Genomic DNA, 27,582 nt, shown 5'->3' on the forward strand with positions numbered 1-27,582 from the left:
TAAAATCGTTCTAATACTAGTGATCCAGATCACTGCTACGATAAACAAATATAGTGCTATTACTTTCTTACTTATTATGACTAAAAATTTATTTTTATTATTATTATTTTGTGATTTATTTTTCATATATTCACTTCAGCATACTTATTTATCAGAATAATAGAGAGATTACAGGGTCATAATCCCATAAAAACTTCTTTACCATGATTAATATAATGAAAACTTACAAATTGTCATTTTATAGGATTTTTCAATATAAAATTATGATATATAGAATATGTTTAGTAAGTCTCCAAACAATCATCAATACATATCATATATAATGAAATTATGATTTTATATAAGAACTTGAACACTTTCTTTACTATATATTTACCTCGGCCTAGACGAGTTATGATCTATGCATATATTCATTCACTTCAAAATGCAATCTTTAATAATTTCGCCCTCTATCGTCGTGATCGGGACGATTATTTTCGAAATAGACCGAAAGATTATTATTTTTTTTCGAAATAGACATTCTCCCCACTTCAAGGATTTGAAAGTTCTCAAAAATATTCAATCAAATAAAATTTGGCTTTTTAGGAAGACTTTCGAGATTTTTAAAGTGATGGAATGGCCTTTGCAAATGGATTTTGGCAATAGAGTCATTGTAAATGGTCATATCTCACTTAGCGCAAAGAATAATGAAGTTTTAATTACGTTTTTAAATCAAGATCGCAAAACAATTTTAATTGATTCATTATCTCAACTGCAAACAATCGAATTTGATGATGCTGATCCTCTTTTAATGGAATTAAAAGGTCAAAACATAAAAAGAAAATTTAAATTAGAAAATGAAACTGCAGTATCAAGTATATGGAGTTATTTTCAGCAATATTATCGACTTAAACCAGCTCCAGGAAATCATAGAATATTTTCAATTCTTCCTAAAACTCCAAATCCAAATCGATCTCGCGGAATTTTATATCAAGCTGTTAGATCTAACTCAACACCTCTTGCAGAAGTGAAATTTTCACATACGGCTGATGGAATTACTAATGAACTCATTCGAGAATCAATCTCAGAATTACAAATCATAGATATTGACGAAAATAACTATGATAAAGTATTTAGTAATGGCAAAGTTATAAATGGATACTCAGTCAGTGAACTTGATGTATCTCCAGCCTTTACAATTGAGTTATGGAGAAGAATTTTAGGAATTCAAGAGTGGCGCTTTGAAGAATACTCAAAACTTAAAGCCCAATTAGATCCAGTTCTTACTGGCAAAGTAGAAGCCAATGTTACACTTAAAAAATTCATTGAAACATCAAAAAATGATTTACAAAAGAAAATTTTCACAATAGAAGGCGGGGAAGGTATAGCTTTTAATGCTTTACTTGCCTTCTTCTTAAATAACTTCTGTACTGATGATTATATCCCAAGTATGTCTCATGTTGTGACATTATTTACGAATTGCCTTTTGGCTGGATCTGCAGGTGAAGATATGTTCTATACTCAATCTGGTGATAATATATCTGCTGATCAAGCAAGTTCTATTATTTTTTCTTTATTTGATTCTTATTATTCAAAAACATCGGGAATTTTATCATCCTTGTTTGATGATACGTTGCAGTTAATAATGTTGTCGTCACCTTCTACTCATGAAATGATTTCTAGTGCTAATTTGGAAAATTTTAATTTTCTTATTGACGAAGTTGGATCTCTCTTCATAAAAGGTAGGGACATGGAAAATTCTGTGCTTCTTATGACAGCTGGTCTTTCATCACCATCGATTCCTCAGTTTGTTCGAACATTTTTAGCATCTTCCTTTATTTTGCTGCATAATCGTCTTGCTGAAATAGTTGAAGAGCAGCCATCCCTATTTTGTGATACATATATCAGACTTCTTCAAACAGTCAACGTTAGATTATTGCTGCATAACGCGCATCTAATGTCAGACTTTGAAAATGAAGCTGATAAATAGAATTTCTCCAAATGTATTATTTGTATTGTTTATTGTTATTTCTAAATTGTATTATTTTATAATGTTTCTTCTTGTTCTTTTCTGTGCCAGAATGTTTTGCTCAGAATATTTGCATCATGAAAATGATTAAATGAATTGGAAATTTAGTTGTAGGCAAGTTCCATTCAAATTGAGTCTGTTTTGATCTCTGTTGATTTATCGTAGAGATAGAGGAGAAACAATATACTCAGGATAAAAAATGACGCTCTTCCTTTTTTTATTCCTAGGGTTACTGATTGCTTCCTTTCTGCTCGACATGCCAGATATGAAAGAATTTACTAGTATACAACTTAATTTATTACCCTAATTGGCAGCTATCTTAATGGGAATTATTATTGTGTTTTCCGTTATTCGCCCGAATTATTCTATTTAAAATCAAGTTTGTTAATTTGAATAATACTGTAGCAATACTCAAATATGGGAATAAGATTATGATTAACCCTACCAAAAACTACCTATATTAAAAATCGAAATGCAATGGCAAGTTTTTTGTTATGTGGATTAATAAAACAAATAGACAGAAGTTTTTTATTAATATATCATAACATGGATGTATCAAACTCTCCATCAACATTTTGAGGATGTCCTTCGGAAGATTCATGCTCATTAGATTTATTGATCAGTTGTGGTTTGAGAGGAAGCTCCATTCCATCTTCCCATTTCGTTAAATTATGGTTTTGGAATACGTCATTTTCGATTCCAAGTTCTTGTATATCTTCAAGATATACAGACTGTGCATCGATATTGGAGTACCCTGATGATACATTCTTTATTGATACGAAAAGAATGGCTGATGCAAAGGAAATGAAGAGATCAGCGAAATCATTGATTAAATCTGAAAGCCAATAAGGAATTTCATCGGCAATGCAACTAATCAATGTATTTGCAAATACAAAATGAATATAAATAAGAATAACTGTCTTATATCTATGATAAGTAACAAATTGCTTAAAAACAGGTGTCGTTGAAGGATCTATGCCTCTTTCATGGATGACATAGAGATGACCTTTGATTTCGAGTTCAACACCGTTTATATTGACAATTATCATTTTTGTCAAAATAATTAAAATTAAAATGACAAAAATGAGAAATGCGAAAGCGTAATTCGCAAGATAAACATTAGCATTCAGAGCTGATGACGCAAATAGTATAATAGAGAGAACAGCGGTCTTAAAATGTACATCTTTGAATATTCTGTATTTATGATTTCCCAGCCGTTTGAACCGAGCAAAACTGCCATAAATATCAGCACACGGCCAACGAAGTAGCTTGTAATTGAGAGTTCGCGGAAAGGAGTGTGTTTATCTGAATAATAATCGTGATTGAGCTGTAAATATGAAAATATTGTGTAAAGGAGAATAAAAAGCGTACTTACCATAACTAAGATATTGTATCGAGATGCGTTCTTTTGGAATTTGAAGATATTAAAGAACATGAATAGAAATACGAGCGCAAATAACGATATTGCGACTGGTTTAATAATTAATGATGGAATCCATCGGAGATCTAGAAGTGCATTCGGATTTGTGTAGTTGATACTGAGAGTATATGTTGGTCGTGGATTCTGGGGGTTACATAATACTAGAATTGGCTTCACTGTAGCCGGAAAATTAAAGAGGTATTTCCACTCTTGGTATTCGTCTGTTTTCTGAAATTCGAAAGTATGATTAATATTCGAAATGTGACCTAATTTATCACATGGATCTGTAATAGAAAAGTTACTGAGCCTGATTTGATGCAATTCTTTGAATGATGGCATTAAAAGCATAAATTTTGATATAACTTGAGAACTTAGATTGACTGAAAACATACCATCTTTCTGGAAAGAGAAAGATGGGAAGAGATTCTCGAGTTGAGTTGACTTTCTTGTAGTTCTGAAAAAATAAAATTCGAGAAATATAAAAAACATCAATAAATAATAAATAAATTGAAAGGAAATACACTTTATTCAATAGGAATATGTAAATCCGCCCTAAAAAATTCATAATAATGAGTGAAACTTGATGAATGATCCTTCGATTTCAATATCAACAATATAATTTTGAAACAATTGATGATTATACATGTCAAATTGGGATATCTAATAACCAATTTGCTAATGCTCCAATTGAAGGATATTCTATCAAAGGGAAAGTCGTCATTCCAAGTTTCGCTTATAACGAAGGCAAATCTTATAAAGTTGTTAAGACATCGAAATATGCGTTTAAAAAATGCACCTTTATTACATCAATTGCAATTCCGAAGACTCTTGAATATATTTCTTTGGACTCGTTTTGGAACACGAGTGTAACTGAATTGATGATTCCTAGATCAGTCAAGTTTATGGAAAATTTTTCATTATCAACAATGTTAAAACTAGAAATACTCATTTTTGAAGAAGGAATTTCAATAAGTATAAGCAATTATTCCTTTCATGACTGCATGAGTTTGCATACAATTATATTACCAGTTAATATTATTTACCCTGAAACAGGGCTTTTTCATAAAACTAATTTAGAAAGAGTCTTTATATGTTCAAAAACTGTTGTTTCGAATGATAATAATCAATTTTGGCAAGCTTATAGATATCCTACAATATTTGTAACGAATTCTTATAAAGGAGAAAAATTCTTTGGAATTCAAGTTAGATTTATGGAAAATGAAAGATATTTTTGCCCTAACGATAAGAAAAGTTATATATGTAATGCGTATTTAATGAATTCTATTTCATTATACTTTATTTTTTGCATCTTATTATAAAAAATTAATTCATCAGATATTTAGAAAATTTGGTCAAAAACTGGATGATATTTGATAATCAGAAAGCTAAAATTACGAGAAAATATTTTTAAAATTGGATTTTTGAGATCAACTTATATGCTTTAATAGTTTTTATTAATGAAATGATGCTCTCAAACTAATCAACTGCTTTGATTTTTTGAAACATCAGATGATCTAAGAGGGACCTTTAAAAATGCTTTGTCATTTGAAGCTTATATAGTGTCTATGGATCATCTTTGTAAAATCAGAATATTGCAATATTTTGAATATTCGTGTCGGTTTATTAATTTTATAGTCGTAAACATGGATGAAAAAACAGCTGCAACTAAGATTCAGAAAGTATGGCGATCATATAACATAAGAAGAAATATTAATTACCTTGCCCGTAATGATTTTCTAAAGATTTGTGAGGAATTTAATGATCAAACACCTGTATGGAAATCATCTAATTTGTCCATGCCTCAATTTAATCTTCCAAATGATTATATGATACTTCAAACTCAAGCTGCTATTGCATCAAGGCTTTCACATCTCAAATATCAAGATTTAATATCACAAAGTCCAAAATAATTTCAAATATATTCGATTTTACTTGTTAGAAGCATTCACCTATTTCTAAAATGATTAATCCACGTAGTAGTTGAAAGCCATTTCTCAAATTGAAAAACCAATATCATAACCTATTGAAACCACAAGATGACTGTAATTTGTATGGCATTTCCATTACGTTTTAATGAGAATAGTCCAAGAAAAACCCATTTTAATTATAAATAATTTGATTCTTGTATGGAATCATAAAAAAATAAGCAACTTGTAAAACATTTATAAGATATTAAATTCATTGACTTTACTATTTTCAGATCAAAACTTTTTAAAAAAGAGAACACATAAGTAATTAAAGAAAGAAAATAAAAGTAATCCATAAGCTTTATAACAATATATAAAAGTTAAGTTAGTTTGATCCTTCCTTAGAATTCTTCACTGCCTCGTTAAAATGCTGTAAAAGGCCAGTGAGATATTCTGTTTTCTCTGTATCATTGGAAGTAATCCATTTCTCAAGAGCCAAGTCTTCTGGTTCTGTATGCTCCATGTATTTCTTCAGTTTCGTGACTCTTTCTGGTGTTGGATAAATGCATCTGAATCCGCCAAGTCTCTTTTGAGCGATTTCGTATTCGCAGATGCTTACTGCAGCACATATGTCTTCATCATCACGCTTCAACATCTTTTCCTCGATGAAATTGGCTGTTTCTGTCGGTTGTGGAATTAATGCGACGTTTAACAAGTCTTTAACGAGAGGAGCTTTGATGGCCATGTCGAGATTCGATGATGTACCAAGAGCTGGTGATACGTTAACTTCGAGGATATGGATATCACCCTCTTTTGAAAGAATTACGTCAAATCCGAATAATTCGAAGGACTCACGGAGGCGTGGTTGCTGGCGGAATGTTTCACGTGATGCCATGATGCATGTAACGAAAGCATCTTCGATCTTTGAGCGGATTTCGTCACAATCAAAACCTTGTTCTTTCAACCATGGCCAGAATGGATGATGCGACCATTTGTTGCCTTTGCCATCTTCGGCAAGATCGTTTGTAACGTGAAAGTTCTCATTCTCTTTGTTGATTGAGAAGTTTGTAAGATGTGCGGATTTGTTTGTAATAGAATCGTGATTCTCTTCGTATGGTTCTGTTGCAAGTCTGACAAGACCATTATCGAATGCATAAATGCGGAGAGGAACTAAAGAAGTGACAAGAACGTAAAATCTCAAATCGAATTTGAGTCCGTTGATCAAAAGTGGATGGTCAAGATACTTCTGAACAACTACACGCTTGATTGATGGGTTAGGTGGCTCATCAATAACACTAATTCCGTTTCCACGAGATCCACCTGCTGGTTTTTGGATCCAAAGTGGGGAAGATGGGAATGCTTCGAGTAATTTACCGCGTTCCTCGGGTAAAAGATATGTTTCTGGGTAGAAAGAAGGAATCTCATGAATCCTTTGTTCGAGTTCACGCATAATGTGATGATAACCCGCCTTAGAACCTAAAGCGAAAGTATTTTCGTAGTGATTTGTCCTCTGAGTGAGATATTCACATTCAAGATTTTCATTACTAAGTTTTCCGCCAACGATAACATTGGCATCTTCAAGATCTTGGACTTCTTTGAATCCACTCTTTCTCAAAACTGAATGAATCAATCTGGCAGCGTATCCAGTTTTGAAATAATTTGCCTGGCATGGTTGTGGAGGAATTGATTCGAAAGGTGTGCAGAACTTGAAAAACTGTACCGGATAAGGGTACTTCTTCATCACCTGATCATAAACAGAACTCATTCTGTTCTGAAATTGGTTGTGTAACGATAGACATCGTTTAATTTTGAGTTAAAATCTTGAATAACGAATAAATATAAAATGAAAATATTTGAATTGGCTGGAAGGATTTATAAAGAAAATCGTTTATTTTTGTCAGATAATGTGTGGTCACTAAAAAAAGGAGCCAGCAATGACTTGTGAGTCCTAGGATTGCTTGAAAAATCCGATTGTATTAATGTTATCAGATGTATGAAGCGCTATTGCTTAAATTCACATTGAAGTCATACAGATATATGAAAAATAGTTAATGAATAATGAGAAAATGGTTTATTCGGCATTTTATCAGTATCACTACCGTTCTAAGGTGCAATTTTTTGATTAAGAAAAAATGAAGAATAAAAATTAAAAAACATTGATGAAAAAGGTTAAATTTTAGTGTCTATGGCCATGTCTTGATCCGCTATGATGACCTGAGTCATATCCAAGAGCATTTGAGTCATTCTTTCTTGGAGCGTAACCAAGGCCATTTCTGTTACTTCTGTTTAAGAAAGGATCTTCTCTTACACGTGAATCCCACTTTTGGTTGAATGAATCAACTTCATCTTCGTTCATTCCGTGAATCTTTCTGGAATCATATGTTTTTCCATCAGAATCAATCTTTCTATCGTAAACAACTGTTTTGTCACCCATTCTGCGCATTTCTGCCATATGAGTCTTACCAGTTGAATCCATATCTTTTCTTTTCGTGCTAACAGTTCCATCTCCATTAGAATAGCTAACTGAAGATGAGCAGTAGTAGTAAGATTGGCCATTTCCACCAAATGGACTGCTGAAATCATTCGATCTTGTGTTCGAATATTTTCCAACGGAATAATCTTTCTTTGGTTTGGGGCTAGAATGTGAGAAATCATCTGGCTCTTCAACACGTGGTGCTCTCGATGCTCTTGATTGCGAAAAATCTGAAGAATCATCAACTTCTTCAACCTGTGGTGTGTGACGTGTTGAAGTTCTTGAATTATCCATGCCTATTTCATGGCGGTGTGATCTGGATTGACGATCGTCTTCGATTCCAAACGGAATTCTGCCAAAATTAGCAAATGCTTGGTGCATCATATTATCCATATGCCTGTCAAACTCTCTAAAGGTTTCATTTATATGGGAGAAGATATCACGATGCGGATTTGACTGTCTTTCATTGAAGAAAGGGTCATTATACCAGTCATCAAACATGATTGCTGAAAAAAAAAATATGTTTACCAAAATTTTTCTCAAAACAATTTACAAAATTTTAATTCAATTCATTTAAGATTATATTGCTCGTGAATATGGTATAAAAATTAAATCAAAATCACATCAAATTTAAACGTTCATGTAATATTATTTCCGTGTAAATTATTGAAATTGTAAGATATAATGTCAGATAAATCTAAAAAATTGCATCAAAGCAATTCCTGACTATGTTCTTCATTGATATGGGTTATCCTGGTGATAAAATTGCATAATATGCCTTATTGAAGGAGATATTTAGTAGATAAATGTTGTAGCAAATTACACAATGAAGGAAATCAAAAAAGTGACAATGGTGAGAAGAGTTATTGGTAATTTTCTGCGATCGAAATATAGCTATGGCTTATTTGTGCCAGTTGCTATTATTGAGATTGCGATGTTCTATCGATTATTAATGGCTCGTGATGTTTTTGTTCTTGAACCTCCAATGTCACATTTCGAAAAACAAGTATGGGTTATTTATAAAGCTGGTTTTGCTAATCCAGCTACAGATGGTCAAGCAATAAATTACGGTGATTGGAATCTTGATTACGGTGGATATACTAGTAGTAAATTAAAACTTCCTTTCGAAATATCATCAAAAGTATTTCCACAAATGGGTTTGTACTCATCACACGATAAAGTATTAATAAAAACGCATATGAGAATGATTGCAAGACATGGAATCGACGGAATTATTATTCCATGGGTTCCAAAGCATATAGATAATGGTTTCATTGATTCTTCCGTTAAAATAATCTTAAAACAAGCAAAAAAGATCGGAATTTCGGTAGCTGTTCAAGTTATAAGCTATAATGGCCGTGATCGTCATTCTATCAACAAAGATATTAATTACATTGCTTCCAATTACGGTGGTGATGAAATTTATCTTAAATTCGATGGGAAACCAGTCATTTTCTTCGAAGATCCAAATGATATCGACGACATTCAGAACGTTATTTATTACCGCAAGAACGAGTTATTCATGATTACTAGTCTTACGTCATTCAGCCAGGTTGGATATGCTCTTGAAAACGGATTTTGCGGAATTAATACTCAAGGAGTTTATTCGAACTATACATCATGGGACCTTATGCATAAAGATGCTGTTGAACGTGGTCTCCTCTTCATTCCAATGGTTTCTCCTGGTTTTGAATATTTTGGTACAAGTATTTCAAGAAAATCCGGTAAGTATTACAAAGAACTTTTCACACAGGCAGTTAATTCTGGAGCCAGAATTATTTTGATAAATTCTTTCAATGATTGGGCTCATGGAACTCAAATAGAGAATATTGTTGAAAGAGATGACTATATGCCAAACGAAAATACATGGGGCGGGCCTCCAAATTATTATTTGGAATTAACAAAATCATTAATCAAGGATTTCAAGGATAAGAAAGCTTAATTGCTTTGTTATTGAAATTACTACTAAATCTATTAATATGCCAATGCATATTGGCCAGTTAGTTTCATTTTATAATTATAGAATTATATTTGTTAATAAATATTACTTGTTTACCCTATTAAAACAATTTTACTATTCAATCTATAGATATACGAACAGAAAATGTCTCTTGAAAGTAATTTAGAAAATCAAATTTCAAAAGTACTTTGAAGATAAATGATTTTCGGCTTATGAATTGTCCTTTCTATTTGCTGCTATGTAACTTAATAATTTCAGATATTTAGGATTTGATGTTGTTTTACCATTTCACATCAAAAAAATTGTTATTTAGAGTATTACATTTGAATTGAACTTATGTCAATGTATTGATGTATTATTTTAATGGATTTTTTGCGCTATTTCAAGACAAAGAATGAATTACCTACGAAATCATTTTGACAAATGCAAATATCGCTTGTCTTTACATATATTGATTATATTTGGTATCGTGAATGAGCCTTTTGTTTCTGAAAAGGATTCATCGTATTCTCTCAAACGATGCTTGTTCGTATTGATTCAATTTATATTGTCATTGTATTTTAGTATGATGCAGATGGAGTATCTTTTGTAGGAAAGAATGAGATCAGTTTACATTGTGAGTTGAACGGCCACTTATCCTTAGAAAAAAAGTGTCAAAAAAAGATGTGAAAAGTGACAGAATGCCTGTTGTACGCATTTCTATTCGCAAAGACTTAAAGCGTGAGACAAAACTTGCAATCTCCGACGCAGTTCACCGTGCCCTTGTTGAGGAATTCAAGATTCCAGATGCAGACTTCTGGCATATTATTGATGAAGTCGAGCCAGGCAACATCATCTTCCCAAAGGAATATCTTGGCGTTCAGCATGGTGAAAACCTTACAATTGTCAACATCTGCGCTGCTGCTGGAAGAACACCAGAGATCAAGAGAAACCTTTTCAAGGCTATCCACCGCTATGCTACAGCTAACCAAACAGAAGTTCCAGGAAATGACATTTGCGTCTTCCTGCAGGAGAACAACGGCCTTACTGATTACTCATGGGGCAATGGCGAAGTTCAACTTCCACCACATCTCCTCGCTAAGCTGAAAGAGATGGAAGCTGCTAAGTAAACATGAATCGGCTGATTAATAATAATAATAATTTTTATTTTTATCAGGAAATTTAAGATAGTACTGATTTCATAGACTAGCAAATAATTTTAGTAATTTTGTGATTTAAATATATTGATATATTATTCGAATATCAAAATATGAAATATGAAATTTTAAATATTCAAAACAATCATTGAAAGGGAAATAGAATCAATTAAAAGTCATATAGCTTAATATTTTATAGCGAATATTGTTCACCTTTCTTACTCAAATATCAAATCGAAAAAAAAATTGGGAAAAAATAGAAAATTAATACAAGCAAAAAAGTAAGTTCTTAGATGTCCTTTTGAATATTTGTCTTTAGGGACTTCATGATGAAGTTTGAATGAAATTCATATCGGTAAAGCAAAGAGCTTCCGTAGAATATATTTATATTCATATTTCAGACTAAATATAAATTGTATATGTATATTCCGAATTTGAATAAGTCAAAATCTGTATTTGAATAAAAATCGGAATTTGAAAAATTCGGGGAATTTTAATGCTTTGTTAATGGCTCAAGTGTATAATTTCACCATGTCATTGCGATTATCTTTCTAATCTGTAATAGTAGGACTATTTGGACAAGTAATAACTTTTATAGAATATTGAATTAAATTTTATCACTCTCAATTTTATCTCATAAAATGGAATCAGCAAGATTAACATTAATGACATCGGTGACCTTTATATAATAAAATAAACCACCTGAATTGATAGTCAAAATAAATGGAGTTTGTCAAAATAAAGCAATCAATCAAGGAATATTTGTCCCAATCCAAATATTGAAGAAAATAAATTTATTCCGATTCCGGACTTTGTGGGCAACAACCGCTGGCTAATGAAGTGAAATCAACGGAATTGAAATGACTTCATTTTTCTGGAATGGCTGAAGAAGACGTTCAGACACTCGTTATCGATAACGGCTCCGGCATGTGCAAGGCTGGCTTCTCTGGTGATGAAGCCCCACGCTCTGTTTTCCCATCCGTTGTCGGCCGTCCAAAGTACAAACAACAATTAGTTGGTGGCAACGCCAAGGATGTCTTCGTCGGTGATGAAGCTTGCTCCAAGGCTGGTGTCCTCATCCTCAAGTACCCAATTGAACACGGTATCGTCAACAACTGGGATGATATGGAAAAGATCTGGCACCACACATTCTACAACGAACTTCGTGTTGACCCAACAGAGCACCCAGTTCTTCTTACAGAAGCCCCACTCAACCCAAAGGCTAACCGTGAGAAAATGATCTCCCTCATGTTCGACACATTCAATGTCCCATCCTTCTATGTCGGCATCCAGGCCGTTCTTTCCCTCTACTCCTCTGGCCGTACAACAGGTATCGTTTTCGATGCTGGTGATGGTGTTTCCCACACAGTTCCAATTTACGAAGGCTACTCCCTTCCACACGCCATCATGAGACTTAACCTCGCTGGCCGTGATCTCACAGCCTGGATGGTCAAGCTTCTCACAGAGCGTGGCAATGCTTTCAACACAACAGCCGAAAAGGAAATCGTTCGTGACATCAAGGAGAAGCTTTGCTATGTCGCCCTCGACTTCGATGCTGAAATGGAGAAGGCCGCTACAGACTCCTCCATCAACGTCAACTACACACTTCCAGATGGCAACGTCATCACAATCGGCAATGAGCGCTTCCGCTGCCCAGAAATGCTCTTCAAGCCATACTTCGATGGTATGGAATACGATGGTATCGACAAGACACTCTTCGACTCCATCATGAAGTGCGATATCGATGTTCGTAAGGATCTCTACGCTAACATCGTTCTTTCTGGTGGCACAACAATGTTCCAGGGCATCGCCGAACGTCTTGACAAGGAAATCACAGCTCTTGCTCCACCAACAATGAAGGTCAAGATCGTCGCCCCAGAAGAGCGTAAGTACGCCGTTTGGGTCGGTGGCTCCATCCTTGCTTCCCTCGCTACATTCCCACAGATGGTTATCACCAAGGAGGAATACGACGAGGCTGGCCCATCCATCGTTCACCGCAAGTGCTTCTAAATTTTCTAAAAATATCGGTATATCCTTTAGAAATTTTATCTTTTTTTTACTTTTCTAAAAAATCTAAATGGAAAAAGTTTGACCAATAATTTTTGATTTTGACAATGGATACTTACTATATAGGGGATGTAAATGATGAATGGAATCAAAATTCCTTCAGGAAAAAACAACGATAGTAATTTTTAATGAAGAAATGAGGAACAAATAACATTATCCTAGGACTCGTTCAACATGTACTCTTTAGTCTTTAGCATTATATTCATCTCAGAGGCTATTCAAATGAAAATAAGTACCATAAGATTTGTAAAACATTTTAAAGTATCCGTTTCCTTAAAACTGGAACTTACTGAGACCTTAAACTTGAAAATTCGATGCTATTGTATTTCCCAATTTCGATATTTTATCGATAAAATAAAAATTTCAGAAATATTCTTATCGAAAATAGGCTATTGATTGTTTATAAAATAGCATTATGCATTTAAGAAATGAGAGATATTGACTTGTTTCAACTCCATCTTAATAAATAAGTGAAAATATGATAATATCGTTTCAAACTATAACATAGTACTTCAAAGTTACGATATCTGATATTGCCTTAATTATTTTTGCCCAATATCACTTCGAATTATATCCTGTTTTTTTCAAATTGTGGAAAAAAAATTGAAAAGTGGAAAAAAAATTGAATTGTGTACAAAATGAGTGTAGTAGCAATTGCTAGTTTTTTTTTTTTTGAAGATTTTTTATCATTTACTCAATGAATCAAGAGTTAGTTTGGAATTTCGAGTATACTGTTGCTCACGTTAGTGATTACATATCAGAATATATGATATTTAATCTATTCAAACCTGAAGACATCAAAAATATATTGAAAGCTGCAACACTAACTCCAGATGAATTCATCGATTTAATGAGGCAGTCAGTACCTACTGTTAAAGCTTCCGATCTATATAAATATACTCGAAATACAAGAATTTCAATAAGTAATTTAGAAGAAGTTATTAGAGTTCTCAAAACTATTCAAAAATACATGAAATTGAGATATATTGACGCAATTATTAATATTTTCTGTCAAACGAATGAAGAAATTACATCTTCAAAAGCAAAAATATCGAATCTTGAAAATCAAATTGAAAAACTTAAATCAGAATTAAACAAATTATTAAACAGCGAGAGAGAGAATTTATTCCTGAGATCTCAAATAAAGAAAGCCGAATATATAATTGTTCAAAATAACAAAATAAACACCAAATTAAATAGAAATATTGAAGCAAAAGAAGCAAAAATTGTTCAGATTAATACAGAAAACAAGAAACTAAAGCAATTCATCAAAGAAAAAGATGCAAATATTGTTCAAATTACTGAAGAAAACAAGAGATTAAAGAAAGCACTCGAAGAAAAAGAAGCAAAAGTCGGAGTGCGGTACATTTTAGGAAAAATGACATTTTAACTTTACAAAGTTTACATTTGTAAAATGGCATTTTTGCCACTTGTTTGCCAATACCCAAAAAAAAGTTTGGCGCCAAATCGCAAAAGTGTCATAATCTCATGGTGGACCACAGCTGGTGTCGCCGCCGACTATCTACTTGCTGGGATGCTACGCAGCCTTTGATCTGGCCAATCATAGTGCTGCTCCATCCACATCAGCAAGTGATTTCGGCTGGAGATCTCCAATGGGTCTTCCATGAGGTTTCTGCAAGCCAGAAGCACAATATCTATGCAGCCTAGCTGCTAAGATAGCGTAGCTAGGCTGCGTAATTGTTGTGCTTCTGGCGATATTAGTTATACGTTATTGCCCTCGTTGACTATAGTACTACTCCCTTAACCTCCGAGGGTTAGGGAGTAAATTTGCTCGAAATGGGCAATGTTCATTACGAAATCTCTCATTCGATGAGAGACTTCGTAATGAGCATTGCCTTAAAGTACTCTTACTACTCTTTCCTAGTTCCCAAAAGGCCTAGGATTCTGTAATTAATCGGATAGGACAGAGTTTTTCCGAAGTCTCTCATTTGATGAGAGGCTTCGGAAGAACTCTGTCCTAATGTAGTATACTTATAGTCTCTGACAATTTATGTGTCAGAGAATGTACTTTTACTCGAATAGAGCAGAGTTTTTCCGAAGTCTCTCATTTGATGAGAGGCCTCAGAAGAACTCTGCCCTAGTGTAATGTAGTTGTGGTACTTGTCCCACAAAGAGCGAGAGAATATGTCTGTAATTTGTTTATGCTGAAGTTTTCTGAATTTCTCCCAAATGAGGAAGGAAATCCAGATAACTTCAGCATAAGTTAATGCGGATGCGGTTCTCTAGCTCTTTGTCGGCCAGAGAACGAATAAAAAGTTTTTGTTGTGAGTAGGCTCGATGCATGCCTACTCACTGCAAATATACGTTAATTTTTACTTCTTATGAGAAAATAGTTTTTCATTTTTATAATACTATATGCTTTGTTGCACAATAAATTGTCTATTTTTCTTATTAAGCCCTAATTTTTCCGTGTGATTAGGAATCTATGCATTCCAAAAATGCGTTTTCCGCTTTCAGAACGCGAAAATAAGCACTATATGAGGAGATAAAGAAGATTCTTTCTCACCAAAATTCCAAAAAAAAATCGTTTTTCTTTTTTTCTCCGCGAAAAATGTGCTTTTTGATTTCGAAATTTTCAAATCGCGATTTTTTTGGAGATTTTTCGAAAATTTTAATATGATAGATACGAGTTATTTTATGTATTGTATTGGAATATCTGTTTATTTTTGAATTTTGATCAAGATTGAAAAATGAGAAAAATTCGAAATATAAGAAATCGATTTTAAAGAAGAAAAATAGACAATTTATTGTGCAACAAAGCATATAGTATTATAAAAATGAAAAACTATTTTCTCATAAGAAGTAAAAATTAACGTATATTTGCAGTGAGTAGGCATGCATCGAGCCTACTCACAACAAAAACTTTTTATTCGTTCTCTGGCCGACAAAGAGCTAGAGAACCGCATCCGCATTAACTTATGCTGAAGTTATCTGGATTTCCTTCCTCATTTGGGAGAAATTCAGAAAACTTCAGCATAAACAAATTACAGACATATTCTCTCGCTCTTTGTGGGACAAGTACCACAACTACATTACACTAGGGCAGAGTTCTTCTGAGGCCTCTCATCAAATGAGAGACTTCGGAAAAACTCTGCTCTATTCGAGTAAAAGTACATTCTCTGACACATAAATTGTCAGAGACTATAAGTATACTACATTAGGACAGAGTTCTTCCGAAGCCTCTCATCAAATGAGAGACTTCGGAAAAACTCTGTCCTATCCGATTAATTACAGAATCCTAGGCCTTTTGGGAACTAGGAAAGAGTAGTAAGAGTACTTTAAGGCAATGCTCATTACGAAGTCTCTCATCGAATGAGAGATTTCGTAATGAACATTGCCCATTTCGAGCAAATTTACTCCCCTAACCCTCGGAGGTTAAGGGAGTAGTACTATAGTCAACGAGGGCAATAACGTATAACTAATATCGCCAGAAGCACAACAATTACGCAGCCTAGCTACGCTATCTTAGCAGCTAGGCTGCATAGATATTGTGCTTCTGGCTTGCAGAAACCTCATGGAAGACCCATTGGAGATCTCCAGCCGAAATCACTTGCTGATGTGGATGGAGCAGCACTATGATTGGCCAGATCAAAGGCTGCGTAGCATCCCAGCAAGTAGATAGTCGGCGGCGACACCAGCTGTGGTCCACCATGAGATTATGACACTTTTGCGATTTGGCGCCAAACTTTTTTTTGGGTATTGGCAAACAAGTGGCAAAAATGCCATTTTACAAATGTAAACTTTGTAAAGTTAAAATGTCATTTTTCCTAAAATGTACCGCACTCGCAAAAGTCGTTCAGATTAATGATGAATTGAATACATTAAAAATTCTTTATAAAATTGAGAAATACAAAAGTTCTGATGATTTCGATGCAATATATAATTTCCTTGATCATCTTTCACAGAATAGGTATCAAAAACTGATGATTAATGCTTGTCAGGAAGGATTAACTAATAAGAAAAAGAAAGGATCCGAAGGATATATGCTTCATGAAGCTTCTAATAAAGGAAATCTCAAACTTGTCAAATCACTCATCGAATGTGGATGTGACATAGAAATAAAGGATATCCATGAATGCACTCCACTCATGTATGCATCATTAAATAATCATCTTGAAGTTGTCAAATATCTCATCTCAGTTGGATCAAATAAAGAAGCAAAGGATAATTATGGAAATACTCCACTTATTTATGCATCATATAATGGTCATATTGATGTTGTCAAATATCTTATCTCTGTTGGTGCTGACAAAGAAGCAAAGACTAATCGTGGACGTACTCCGCTCATTTATGCGTCAATAGAAGGAAAACTTGATATTGTTCGATATCTTATCTCTGTTGGTGCTGACAAAGAAGCAAAGGATAATGATGGAAATACTCCACTCGTTTTGGCATCGAAAAAAGGTCACAATGACGTCGTAAAATATCTCAGTCGGAAATATTTTATAGATTTTGGCTTTATACAATCGAAAATTTGGAAAATAATCACATTATTGGCTTCAATAAAAAGATTGATTCGTTAATAATAAATATAATAGTTTATGAAAGCAATTTTTTTACCAATAATTTCCTATTTGTTCTTTATGTGTTTCTATTCTTTAAGTACTTAAGTTGATGAATTTTAATCCAAATGTTGGAAATTATCATTAAAAATTTTTAACTTATTTATTATCGTTCATCGCAAGTACATTTAAATACATCGGGGAGAATCTTTTAGGGATTTTATCCTGTTTTTTATTTCGATTTTTACAGTTATTTTAATCCGATTTTTATGGTTATTTAAGGGTCCACTGTAAAAATTGAAAGTCTCTCAAAATTGAGAGGCAATTTGCAAATAATCGTTATCGTCATTTTTCGAAAATCCACTTTTCCTAGTGTTCTGATTAATATTATGTGAATACAACAATGAAGCATATGTTTCAATAAGATGGTAATATATTCTATCACTTCAAATCTCATAAAAATTGCAAAATCAGTGAGTTTTATAAGAACATGATTTTTTCGAATTTTTTCGCTTTTGGATGCGTGTTTTGAAAAATAGATATTTTCGAATTTTAATTTTATCTTAAGTATAAGTTTTATATTAGGAATTTTTTTGACCTATTTCCAATCATTAATTCCAATGTTTTTCAAGGAATTTAATTGAGAAGAAATTAGGAATTTCGCTTTAATGCCATTACAAACTAATATTATGATGCATAATATATATATTTATTAAGGCTAATGCCGGGATATCTTGCATTTAAAAAAAATTCAAAGAATTGACAATTGGATAGCACAAATTTAATTCCCTGGACAAAGTATTATTGTTTATATATTCAAACCATTATCCTTAGTTTAGATATGTTGGCCAAAAATTTTCGTGTTATTTTTTGTGTTTAAGCATAAATTATGTATTTACTTATGAAAAATAAGCATTTTATTCATTATCATAAAGATATACCATAACAATTGATAAAATTTTTTTAAAAAAAATTGTGTATTTTAGTGGGTATTATTCTGGATAATGCCAATTTTTACAAGATTTAATATTAACCATATCAATAGCCGACTCAATGTAAAAATTTAGATATTATTTTTTCATTAATCAAACTTTGATAAATTTTAGTATAATGAACGATTTTGTTTCGTGTATGATACAGAAATGAAAAGCTTAATTAATATCATTTTGCATTTTTTAAAGGATGTTAGAGTACATCTACATTAAAAAATCAGATTTGAACTGCGATACTGCATCAAATTGATGCATATCTGATAAGGATCTCAAAAGAGTAAAGTTAATTTTTTTGTGTTTTTTTAAGTTTTGGGCCTTAGTAAAACACCATCTCGAGCAATATTTTTGGGACGACGATAGACCTTATTTGGCCTTACAGTGGACCCTTAAGGTTATTTTATCATTTTCTCAATGAGTCAAGAGTTAGTTTGGAATTTCGAGTATACTGTTGCTCACGTTAGTGATTACATATCAGAATATATGATATTTAATCTATTCAAACCTGAAGACATCAAAAATATATTGAAAGCTGCAACACTAACTCCAGATGAATTCATCGATTTAATGAGGCAGTCAGTACCTACTGTTAAAGCTTCCGATCTATATAAATATACTCGAAATACAAGAATTTCAATAAGTAATTTAGAAGAAGTTATTAGAGTTCTCAAAACTATTCAAAAATACATGAAATTGAGATATATTGACGCAATTATTAATATTTTCTGTCAAACGAATGAAGAAATTACATCTTCAAAAGCAAAAATATCGAATCTTGAAAACCAAATTGAAAAACTTAAATCAGAATTAAACAAATTATTAAACAGCGAGAGAGAGTTTACATCTATGAGATCACAAATTTTACAAAATAACAAAATCATTACAGATTTAAAGAAAGAAATCAAAGTCAAAGAGGAGGAGAATGTCCAGATTACTGAAGAAAACGGCAAAATAAAGAAACTACTCGAAGAAAAAGAAGCAAAAATCCTTCATATTAATGACAAAAATATCAAACTGAAGAGAGAAATTAAAGCAAAAGAATCAAAAATCAATCAGATTAATGATGAATTGAATACAAAAGAAATTCTTTATAAAATTGCAGGGTACAAAAATTCCGATGATTTTGATGCAATATATAAATTCCTTTCTGAACTTGCAAAAAAAGGAAATCAAAAGATAATGATGAAAGCATTTGAGGAAGGATTATGTGAAAAGAAAGAGAAAGGATCAGAGAGATATATGCTTCATAAAGCTTCTGATAACGGGAATCTCATACTTGTTAAATCACTCATTGAATGTGGATGTGACATAGTAGCAATGGATACCCAAGGTTTTACTCCACTCCATTGTGCATCAGAGAATGGCCAAATCGATATTGTTAAGTATCTTATTTCTGTTGGAGCTAATAAAGATGCAAAGAGTAATAGTGGATATAATCCGCTCCTGCTGGCATCAAAAAATGGTCATCTTGAAGTTGTCAAATGTCTTATCTCATTTGGAGCTGATAAAGAAGCAAAGAATAAATATGGATCTACTCCACTCATTATTGCATCAATAGAAGGAAAACTTGATATTATTAAATATCTTATCTCTGTTGGTGCTGATAAAGAAGCAAAGAATAATTATGGATATACTCCGCTCATTATTGCATCATTAAATGGTTATCTTGAAATTGTTAAATATCTTATCTCAGTTGGAGCAAATAAAGAAGCAAAGAATAAAGATGGGAAAACTCCGCTCCTATTGGCATCAGAAAATGGTCATCTTGAAATTGTTAAATATCTTATCTCTGTTGGTGCTGATAAAAAAGCAAAGGATAAAGCAGGAAATACTCTATTCAGGTGTGCTGAAAGTCGTGTGAGAGATTATCTTCTATCAATCGGCATTAAATAATTTGACATTAAATAAATTATCATGTTCAAAATTCAAAAATCAATATGATTTCTAATTTTATAATACGTTGGATACAATATTTTATATTATCTAAATAAAATATATTATATTATCCAATGTTCTTGAACGAATTTTACACTTAGGTATACACTTATGAATAGTAAATTCAATCCATAATCTGGTTGATAATTATGAAAGCGATTTAACTATGTATATTAATAATTTACTCCGGCTGGTTTATAAATTATTGTTCCTTAAGTTCATAAATTTATTAATTTTAATCCAAATTTTGAAAATAATCATTATAAATATATCATTTATATGGGAATTTTAATTACCACTGATAAGTGTGTTTATTTCAAGACTCAAATTGATGATGTCTAAAGATTTTGTACTCAATCAAATTGAGAAAGTTTGCTCGGACACTAGATGGACTCGAAGACTACAGAAGCAGTTAAAGTAGTCTTTGATGAAATCAGACAAAAGAGACAATATGATGCGAATAGTCCAAAATTCTACTCAAATAGACTCAATAACGATGTAAAATTCGACTATATACCATCAGATATCTCAACGGACACAGTTAATTTGTCAAATTCCTCTCAGATCCCTCCAGAAATTTTTGTTCATTACGCTAATGCAAATTTGAAATGTTCTTATGGATGTTTAATTAGAATTCAAAAATTTTATGCGGCAATTGATAATAAATTATTCCTTTGGCCAATCAATTCCAATACCGTAACAGACAAGCTCTACGAGCCAAACGCAGATCTCATCATAAGTGTCTGCGAATGCCAAATTCAAATTTCACCAAGACAATTCTCACCGTGTATTGCCATTGCGACACCAAAATACATCAAGATAGTCAGCATAGTTGATGGAAAAATCGATTTCGAGCAATATAATATTATAGAAACCTCATTTATCACATCAAAAATGTGTGAAGGTCCAATTGGCAAAATTTTCTGCGGAAGTTATGACGGCGATGTTTACGTCCTTTCAATTTCAAGGAACAGCAACACGATTTCAAGTGCTTCTGGAATTATTTCAAAAGTTTTTGAATATATTATCGGATATATACGATCTCCTGTTATAGGATTAATCACAGACTCAAACTTCGAAGAAATATGCTACTGGACAGAAGATAATTCATGTTATATGATAAAATACGATTATGATAGCGAAAGATTCATAAAACTAGGGTCCATTTCAAGTATAAAACAAAAAATTATCTCAGCCTCTTGCGCTGGCGATGATTATTTCGAAGTTTTTACTCAATCTGGAGAAAGATACATCTTAAATGGAAAGAATATCTCAGTAATTCCACCAATTCAAGGCTTTGGAAGTACTGTTACATTCGGAGCATCAACAATGGGATGCGTAGTAATAATCTCCGACAAAAAAGCCACATTTATCAGGACACAAAGGCTGAATGGCAAAGTTTTCAGTGGAGACACAACTGTAGTATCTCTTCCTGGAACTCCTGTATTCCTTTCGTTCGGATTGCGCCCTCGTGCAACTAATAATTCAGATTCTCTTTACTGGCAGCACATTTGCCTTCCTCCGACTGCATATATACTTACTACAGCGGGTGGTATTGTCGCGAACTTCATGGCTCCATTCGAAAAAGTAAAGAGATTGTCGACTTTGGATCCAAATGATTTTGCCAAAAACCTGGATATCACTGATTATAACTCGGATGTAGTTGTAGAGCATCTCTCGTCACTTGTAGCGCTTTGTTCTTTCTCGCCTGACCTCAGAAGTCATTATTTTTACCAAGCAACAAATTTAATCAACAAAACAGACCATTTATCCTTCTCTTCTGCCATTCTTACACGTCTCACCCGTCTAATGACTGTTATTGACGGCGTAGCAATGCTCACAGAGGTTCCTAGGTTCAGAAAAAGAAAGACCAAATTTGTGGTCAATTACGATTGGAAGAACTTACCCGCCGGATTTGCTATACAGCTCGAGGACATTGCATCCACCATTAAAGATTATATCAAGTCCGTCGAAAATCAGACAGAAAGCTTCCATTTCGTCGGTGGAAAGAAAAACAGAGTTATGGAAGATTACAAAATGCTTTCCAATATATCCGCATTTGTTAATTTCGTTTTGGAAGTTGTAAAAACAATTTCAACTTTCGCTCGCCAGAAATCGACGGTTTTGACACACGTAATTGAATATGTCAGAGAAAACGATTCAAAAGACGATCCTAAGAACATTGCTATTGATTTCCTGACATCGCAACCGATCTTTGACTTCTCGAATCCCAATTTCGAGCCATCAGAAGTCTCCCATTACTTGTGCTGCTTCATTACAGCGTTCTTCCTTGTTATTGATAAGGATACAAGGTCGAATCTCCTTGCAAGTAGGATGGCTCACAATTCTACAGGATTCTCGTACTTCATTGGTATCCATATCTCCAATATTCTCAGCCAACTTCAAATTGCGAAACTATCTGAAGGAGCTGAGCGAACAATTGCCATCAGGGAGCAACTCCATTCTATACTTTCCTTCATAGAGTTCATAGATTACCCAATGATCGTTAACCAATTCAAAGATTTGAATTCTCCACAGATTATTTACGAAATCGCTTTCGCCAAAGCGCAAAGCATCGATCCACAATCACGTGCATTGCAATGGTTGATGGATGGCCAGCCTGTAGACATGTTTGCCGAAGATATTTTCAATAATGTTGTTGAAATCTTCGAGATTGCATGCGAGGCCTATGAATGCGATGATGGAATAGAGTCAGCCATCACGTTCTGCAAGAAGAATAAGCTTTTCGCAATGACATTCTACCATTTCCTCGATGAAAAGGATAAACTCAGCGAACTGATCAAGATGGACGCTCCGTTCATCGATGAGTTTGTTAAAACAAACCATCCTGAGTTGCTTTACAAGGTTTTCATCGAAAAGAAACTGTTTTTGGAAGCAGCAGAAGAACTTTACAAACTTGGAACAGATAAAGAGGCCGACCAACAGGACAAAATCAACTGGCTTAACATGGCCATCGCAATTTGTTCCAAATACAAACTTACTTCTATCGAAGCGAAGATTCAGGAGAAACTGAACGACGAAATGGCCAGCTTTTTAGATGATGATAAATGATTATTTTATTAGAATAAACTATATGATGTAATACAAAAAAAATATTATAAATTTTAGATATTTTTCTTGAAATTCATGAACTTGCATTTAAAATCAAATGTATAGCTTATGTATTATCATTTCTTTGTTTAAAAGTCTCTTAAAATGCTCAAAAATCTAAAAATGTTGATGAAATATTTTGAAATATAAGCCAAAGGATAGTTTTTCTAATAATTTCACTATTTCGTCCTAATTTTAAAGTATAAATTTTCACAATATGCTTTCAAATCTTAATATATACTCTATCAGAATAATCAAACATTATAGATTGTGTTCATTCTCTTTCATTAGGCTTTTTGATAAGCGTGCATGCAAGTAATTTATGCATTGCAGACAGACGATGCATTTCGCATTATTCCTCAATGTAATATTGATTCTATATAACTGGCTAGTTATGTTTAGCTCTTATCCATGATAGAGATTGTATAAATGATGTTTTTGTTCTGTTAAAATTGTTAGAAATTCCAATTGCTTTTTAATTCATCATTGTTGGATATTTATCTGTTATATTACAAATCCAAGCAGCCTATGACATATGGAAATGCACTCTGAGTTTACTTTAGACTTAAAAATGGGAAATGATATTCAGTCTGGACGATAAAAAAAATCAATTTCTAAAAAAAATGTTTTCTTTATTTGCTATCTTTGGAGTTTCCGCAGTATTTAGAATGGACGAAAATATTTTCGTCAAAAGAGTACTTGAAGGTGATACATCTACACCATGGTTTATCATGTTTGGAGGTCAAACATGTCCTGCTTGTAGAGCGGCGTTACCAGAATTCGCAAAAGCTGCTGAAGAAGCTTCTGGATTTGCAAGATTTGCCTATGGTGATACTGCTGGTATCCCATCTGCAGTTCAGAAATTTAATATCAAAACAATTCCACAGTTTATTATGTTTTTAGATGGAGAATCACATGTTTTCAAAGGGCAACATACATCAAACGCACTTGTCAAATTTATTTCCGGAAAAATCGGAGAAGGAATCGAAGAAATAGATGATTCATGGGTAGACAGAAAAGACAATCTCGTATTACTATTCCACAAGAACTTCAAGCCGCCAATGATGTTCTCTGGCGCCTATGGTTCTTTCAAAGGAAAGAATGTCACGTTTGGAATTTCTCGTGACCCAGATACAATAGAAGCATTCGGAAATCCGCCAGTTCCATCATATTGGTTCTATTCTAACGGTGAAGGAACTCAATACAAAGGAAAAAAGGACTTTAGCTCCTTTATTTCAGCAATTACGGAGCATTTCGATGTAGATGTATATGATGACGAGTTGTGAGAATGTTATAAACACTTAATTGTTTTGTCATATAAGTTTTAATTGTTATCTTTTTTCTTAAATGGTAAATTCATGTTTTTCTTTATATATTTTTGCTATTCTAAGTAGATCTATGTAAATTCACATATATACGTTGAGAATCGAAAATTGTTAAAAAATCATATTATTTATTCTTCGATTTCATTTAGAACACTACCATGATATGCATTTATTTGATAGAACTTACATGATAATTGGTAATTCAAGTTCTTTCTTTTTAAACACCATGAAATTTCAATCAGATAATGGCTAAAACTGAAAATGTAAGGAATTTATATGGGAAATTTTCATTTTTGCATGCATTTGTGGATATTGATAATGAAATTAAAGTCTATTTCACAAAAACAACAGAATTTTTTGCAAAATTTCAAAATTTGATAATTGTTATAATTTGCTGTGCTGATGTTTATTCTCCAAAAACGATATCATAATTGAGAGCGTGTAAATTTTCATTCAAATCATTTATTTGATCCGATTTTCAAAATGATTCCACTATTTTTGCAGTGTGTAACATCAGCAACCCAGCGTGGTTCACCATCTTATTGGCTTAACAACTGGGACAAAACGAATCCAATCATTGCCTATTGGAATATTGCTCAAATGTCTTGGACGGTTGAACCCACAGCCCATCCAGGTATAAATCACGTTAAAGCATATTCCGAGAAAGTTCGTGATGTTTTAACAGCCGATTCTTTTGCAGTTGAAGTTGATGGAAAAATTTATGGTAATGACATGCTTTTTAATAACACCCATCTCGGTGGATGCACAATGGGTATTGATGGAAAACTTTCTGTCATATATGATCAATACAGCAAGAAAGCTCTTCCAATCACAATTGAAAGAGATTTGTATATGCCTCCAAATGAAGAATATTATCTCGTAAAATATATTATCAAATCAGCTGATGGTGCATCCCACCGTATCAGACTTCTTGATTACGCTGTTTCTGGAACAGATAAACAATATTCAACTGGAACATGCACTAGTACTACATGCTCAATGAACCGTGATGCTGCTTACATCGCATCAGTTGTTATTTCCCTCGATAAGAACTACGATCCTTTAACTACAGTCGGAAACGGTGATTTCAAGGATTCAACAAACCCATTGACAGCATTTGCAGCCACAGGAACTATTCCTTCATTCCCACAATACGCACAGTCACAGATTGCTTACGGAGCTCTTTATGATTTTAATTTACAAAATACTGCAACTGTTTCATCAATCCGTGCCTTCGGACGTTCATTTAATGATGCAAAGACCACAATGGCAAAGGCTTCTGCTCTTGGCTCAGATAATATTATCAAATTAACAAATGAACGCTATACAGCATTCCTTTCCAAAGGAGTACAGCCTTTATTAACTGGTGATGCATTAGACCTCTACAAGAAGTCCATTTTGACCCTCAAAAACTCTCAAAACCCAGAAAAAGGTTTAATTTCCTCTTCTCTTCATCCGAACTACGATTACAAGAACTGGATGCGTGATTCTGTCATGGCCGCCTTCATGCTCGACGCTGCTGGTTATCACGACGAATTCAAATTGTTCTTTGATTGGGTTGATACAGCGGAATTAAGAGATGACGGAGGTTTCCATACAACATATGATGTAATGACAGGAGACGTCAGCATGTTCGTAGAGCCACAATTCGATGCAAACGGATTATATTTGGTCGCATTAAATTATCACTTAAAAGTTTATGGCGATGAAGAATGGGTCAAAGGAAAATTAAATCGCGCAAGAGAGATGGTCAAATTCATCAATACAGACTCCGGATTCCACAAATTACCTTTAAGTGACAGATCTCCTTGGGAAGAATCATCAGACCATCATACAAAAGAACCATTACCTTGCCAATGGTACTCCTGGGAAATGGGATGCTTGTTTGGAGGAATGAGAGCTGCTGCTTCAATTGAAAACAAAATTGGTGATGCAAAACGCGCACAAGAGGACATAGCCAGATCAGAAGAAATTAGAAAAGGCGTTTTAGAAGCTTTATGGGACAAAAACAATAACAAATTGTATCGTGGTGTCAGAGATGACGCAGAACAAATGCCAGATACAAGAGCCGACTCCGCTTCCATGTCATGTGTCTTCTTCGGATTAATTTCAGGCGATGCCGCTAAAAGCCATTTGAATTTCATCACTTCGAAATTATCTAAACTCGGAGGAGGTGGAATTGCAAGATACGAAGGCGATCCTTATTTCTTTGACTCAGTATGGAATCCATGCGGCGAAGGAACAAGAGAAACACAGGTTTCTGAACCAGCTTGGCCTGTTGTTACAGCTTACGTTGCTTGGTCGGAGAAAGTTCTTGGTATGGACATAAAGAAGAGATTGAACTGGATGGTCTCAGTCGCTGCAAATGGAAATATGCCTACAGGAGAAGCTGTTGATTCCAAGGATGGCGCTTTAGTTGTTCCTTCTGCACCAGACTGCTTCGAACATGCCGGTGTATATGTCTATACAACACTTCTCGACCAAGGCAAAGCTAGAAGCCTAATTGATACATTTTAATTTTTCTTTTTTTAATTTAGATTAGTAAATGTAGTCTTATATTAATCTATATTCATATGATGTTTGTCTCATATAATATAAAAGCTTCATTCAAAAAAATCCAAAAATTATTTCTTTATTTTTGGTTTTTTAGTAATAATTTAGATTTGAACATCTCTAAAATTGAAAAAGTAGTCATTTAATTACATGTCATATCTATTTTTCCTTTCTA

General features: G+C 33.4%; 14 protein-coding genes across 14 annotated transcripts, besides 2 other annotated features; 10 read left to right on the forward strand and 4 right to left on the reverse strand.

The window, feature by feature from the left end:
• Nucleotides 1-577: 577 nt before the first annotated feature.
• TVAGG3_0978820 (uncharacterized protein) lies at nt 578-2,220 on the forward strand (the record flags this gene model as incomplete). The annotated part of the gene is made up of 1 exon (XM_001329071.2): nt 611-1,969. The coding sequence occupies one exon, from the start codon at nt 611-613 to the stop codon at nt 1,967-1,969; it is 1,359 nt and encodes a 452-aa protein (XP_001329106.1).
• A 327-nt stretch (nt 2,221-2,547) lies between these two features.
• TVAGG3_0978840 (lung seven transmembrane receptor family) lies at nt 2,548-3,057 on the reverse strand (the record flags this gene model as incomplete). The annotated part of the gene is made up of 1 exon (XM_001329070.1): nt 2,548-3,057. One exon carries the CDS (start codon nt 3,055-3,057, stop codon nt 2,548-2,550), a length of 510 nt encoding a protein of 169 aa, XP_001329105.1.
• A 77-nt stretch (nt 3,058-3,134) lies between these two features.
• TVAGG3_0978830 (lung seven transmembrane receptor family) lies at nt 3,135-3,776 on the reverse strand (the record flags this gene model as incomplete). The annotated part of the gene is made up of 1 exon (XM_001329069.1): nt 3,135-3,776. The coding sequence occupies one exon, from the start codon at nt 3,774-3,776 to the stop codon at nt 3,135-3,137; it is 642 nt and encodes a 213-aa protein (XP_001329104.1).
• A 1,910-nt stretch (nt 3,777-5,686) lies between these two features.
• Nucleotides 5,687-7,113, reverse strand: TVAGG3_0978850 (tubulin polyglutamylase TTLl4 family; the record flags this gene model as incomplete). The annotated part of the gene is made up of 1 exon (XM_001329068.1): nt 5,721-7,100. One exon carries the CDS (start codon nt 7,098-7,100, stop codon nt 5,721-5,723), a length of 1,380 nt encoding a protein of 459 aa, XP_001329103.1.
• Nucleotides 7,114-7,206: 93 nt separating this feature from the next.
• On the reverse strand, nt 7,207-8,309 carry TVAGG3_0978860 (myeloid leukemia factor family; the record flags this gene model as incomplete). The annotated part of the gene is made up of 1 exon (XM_001329067.2): nt 7,512-8,309. One exon carries the CDS (start codon nt 8,307-8,309, stop codon nt 7,512-7,514), a length of 798 nt encoding a protein of 265 aa, XP_001329102.1.
• A 210-nt stretch (nt 8,310-8,519) lies between these two features.
• Nucleotides 8,520-10,051, forward strand: TVAGG3_0978870 (glycoprotein endo-alpha-1,2-mannosidase-like family; the record flags this gene model as incomplete). Its single annotated transcript, XM_001329066.1, has 1 exon — nt 8,761-9,750. The coding sequence occupies one exon, from the start codon at nt 8,761-8,763 to the stop codon at nt 9,748-9,750; it is 990 nt and encodes a 329-aa protein (XP_001329101.1).
• A 369-nt stretch (nt 10,052-10,420) lies between these two features.
• Nucleotides 10,421-10,945, forward strand: TVAGG3_0978880 (tautomerase, MSAD family; the record flags this gene model as incomplete). The annotated part of the gene is made up of 1 exon (XM_001329065.2): nt 10,449-10,877. One exon carries the CDS (start codon nt 10,449-10,451, stop codon nt 10,875-10,877), a length of 429 nt encoding a protein of 142 aa, XP_001329100.1.
• An 818-nt stretch (nt 10,946-11,763) lies between these two features.
• Nucleotides 11,764-12,971, forward strand: TVAGG3_0978890 (actin; the record flags this gene model as incomplete). Its single annotated transcript, XM_001329064.2, has 1 exon — nt 11,784-12,914. The coding sequence occupies one exon, from the start codon at nt 11,784-11,786 to the stop codon at nt 12,912-12,914; it is 1,131 nt and encodes a 376-aa protein (XP_001329099.2).
• A 697-nt stretch (nt 12,972-13,668) lies between these two features.
• Nucleotides 13,669-14,361, forward strand: TVAGG3_0978900 (spectrin binding; the record flags this gene model as incomplete). The annotated part of the gene is made up of 1 exon (XM_001295184.1): nt 13,669-14,361. One exon carries the CDS (start codon nt 13,669-13,671, stop codon nt 14,359-14,361), a length of 693 nt encoding a protein of 230 aa, XP_001295185.1.
• A 1,363-nt stretch (nt 14,362-15,724) lies between these two features.
• Nucleotides 15,725-16,515: a mobile genetic element.
• Nucleotides 16,516-16,747: 232 nt separating this feature from the next.
• TVAGG3_0978920 (histone-lysine N-methyltransferase family) lies at nt 16,748-17,515 on the forward strand (the record flags this gene model as incomplete). The annotated part of the gene is made up of 1 exon (XM_001329063.1): nt 16,748-17,515. One exon carries the CDS (start codon nt 16,748-16,750, stop codon nt 17,513-17,515), a length of 768 nt encoding a protein of 255 aa, XP_001329098.1.
• A 260-nt stretch (nt 17,516-17,775) lies between these two features.
• Nucleotides 17,776-18,871: a mobile genetic element.
• Nucleotides 18,872-18,897: 26 nt separating this feature from the next.
• TVAGG3_0978940 (spectrin binding) lies at nt 18,898-20,376 on the forward strand (the record flags this gene model as incomplete). Its single annotated transcript, XM_001329062.1, has 1 exon — nt 18,898-20,376. The coding sequence occupies one exon, from the start codon at nt 18,898-18,900 to the stop codon at nt 20,374-20,376; it is 1,479 nt and encodes a 492-aa protein (XP_001329097.1).
• A 412-nt stretch (nt 20,377-20,788) lies between these two features.
• Nucleotides 20,789-23,527, forward strand: TVAGG3_0978950 (nuclear pore complex protein NUP155 family; the record flags this gene model as incomplete). Its single annotated transcript, XM_001329061.1, has 1 exon — nt 21,313-23,490. The coding sequence occupies one exon, from the start codon at nt 21,313-21,315 to the stop codon at nt 23,488-23,490; it is 2,178 nt and encodes a 725-aa protein (XP_001329096.1).
• Nucleotides 23,528-23,687: 160 nt separating this feature from the next.
• On the forward strand, nt 23,688-25,067 carry TVAGG3_0978960 (disulfide-isomerase A6 family; the record flags this gene model as incomplete). The annotated part of the gene is made up of 1 exon (XM_001329060.1): nt 24,153-24,815. The coding sequence occupies one exon, from the start codon at nt 24,153-24,155 to the stop codon at nt 24,813-24,815; it is 663 nt and encodes a 220-aa protein (XP_001329095.1).
• A 137-nt stretch (nt 25,068-25,204) lies between these two features.
• Nucleotides 25,205-27,522, forward strand: TVAGG3_0978970 (trehalase family; the record flags this gene model as incomplete). Its single annotated transcript, XM_001329059.2, has 1 exon — nt 25,338-27,371. The coding sequence occupies one exon, from the start codon at nt 25,338-25,340 to the stop codon at nt 27,369-27,371; it is 2,034 nt and encodes a 677-aa protein (XP_001329094.1).
• Nucleotides 27,523-27,582: the final 60 nt, after the last annotated feature.

This window comes from Trichomonas vaginalis, chromosome I, assembly GCF_026262505.1.
Source record: "Trichomonas vaginalis G3 chromosome I, whole genome shotgun sequence".
Taxonomy (NCBI): Eukaryota; Parabasalia; order Trichomonadida; family Trichomonadidae; genus Trichomonas; species Trichomonas vaginalis.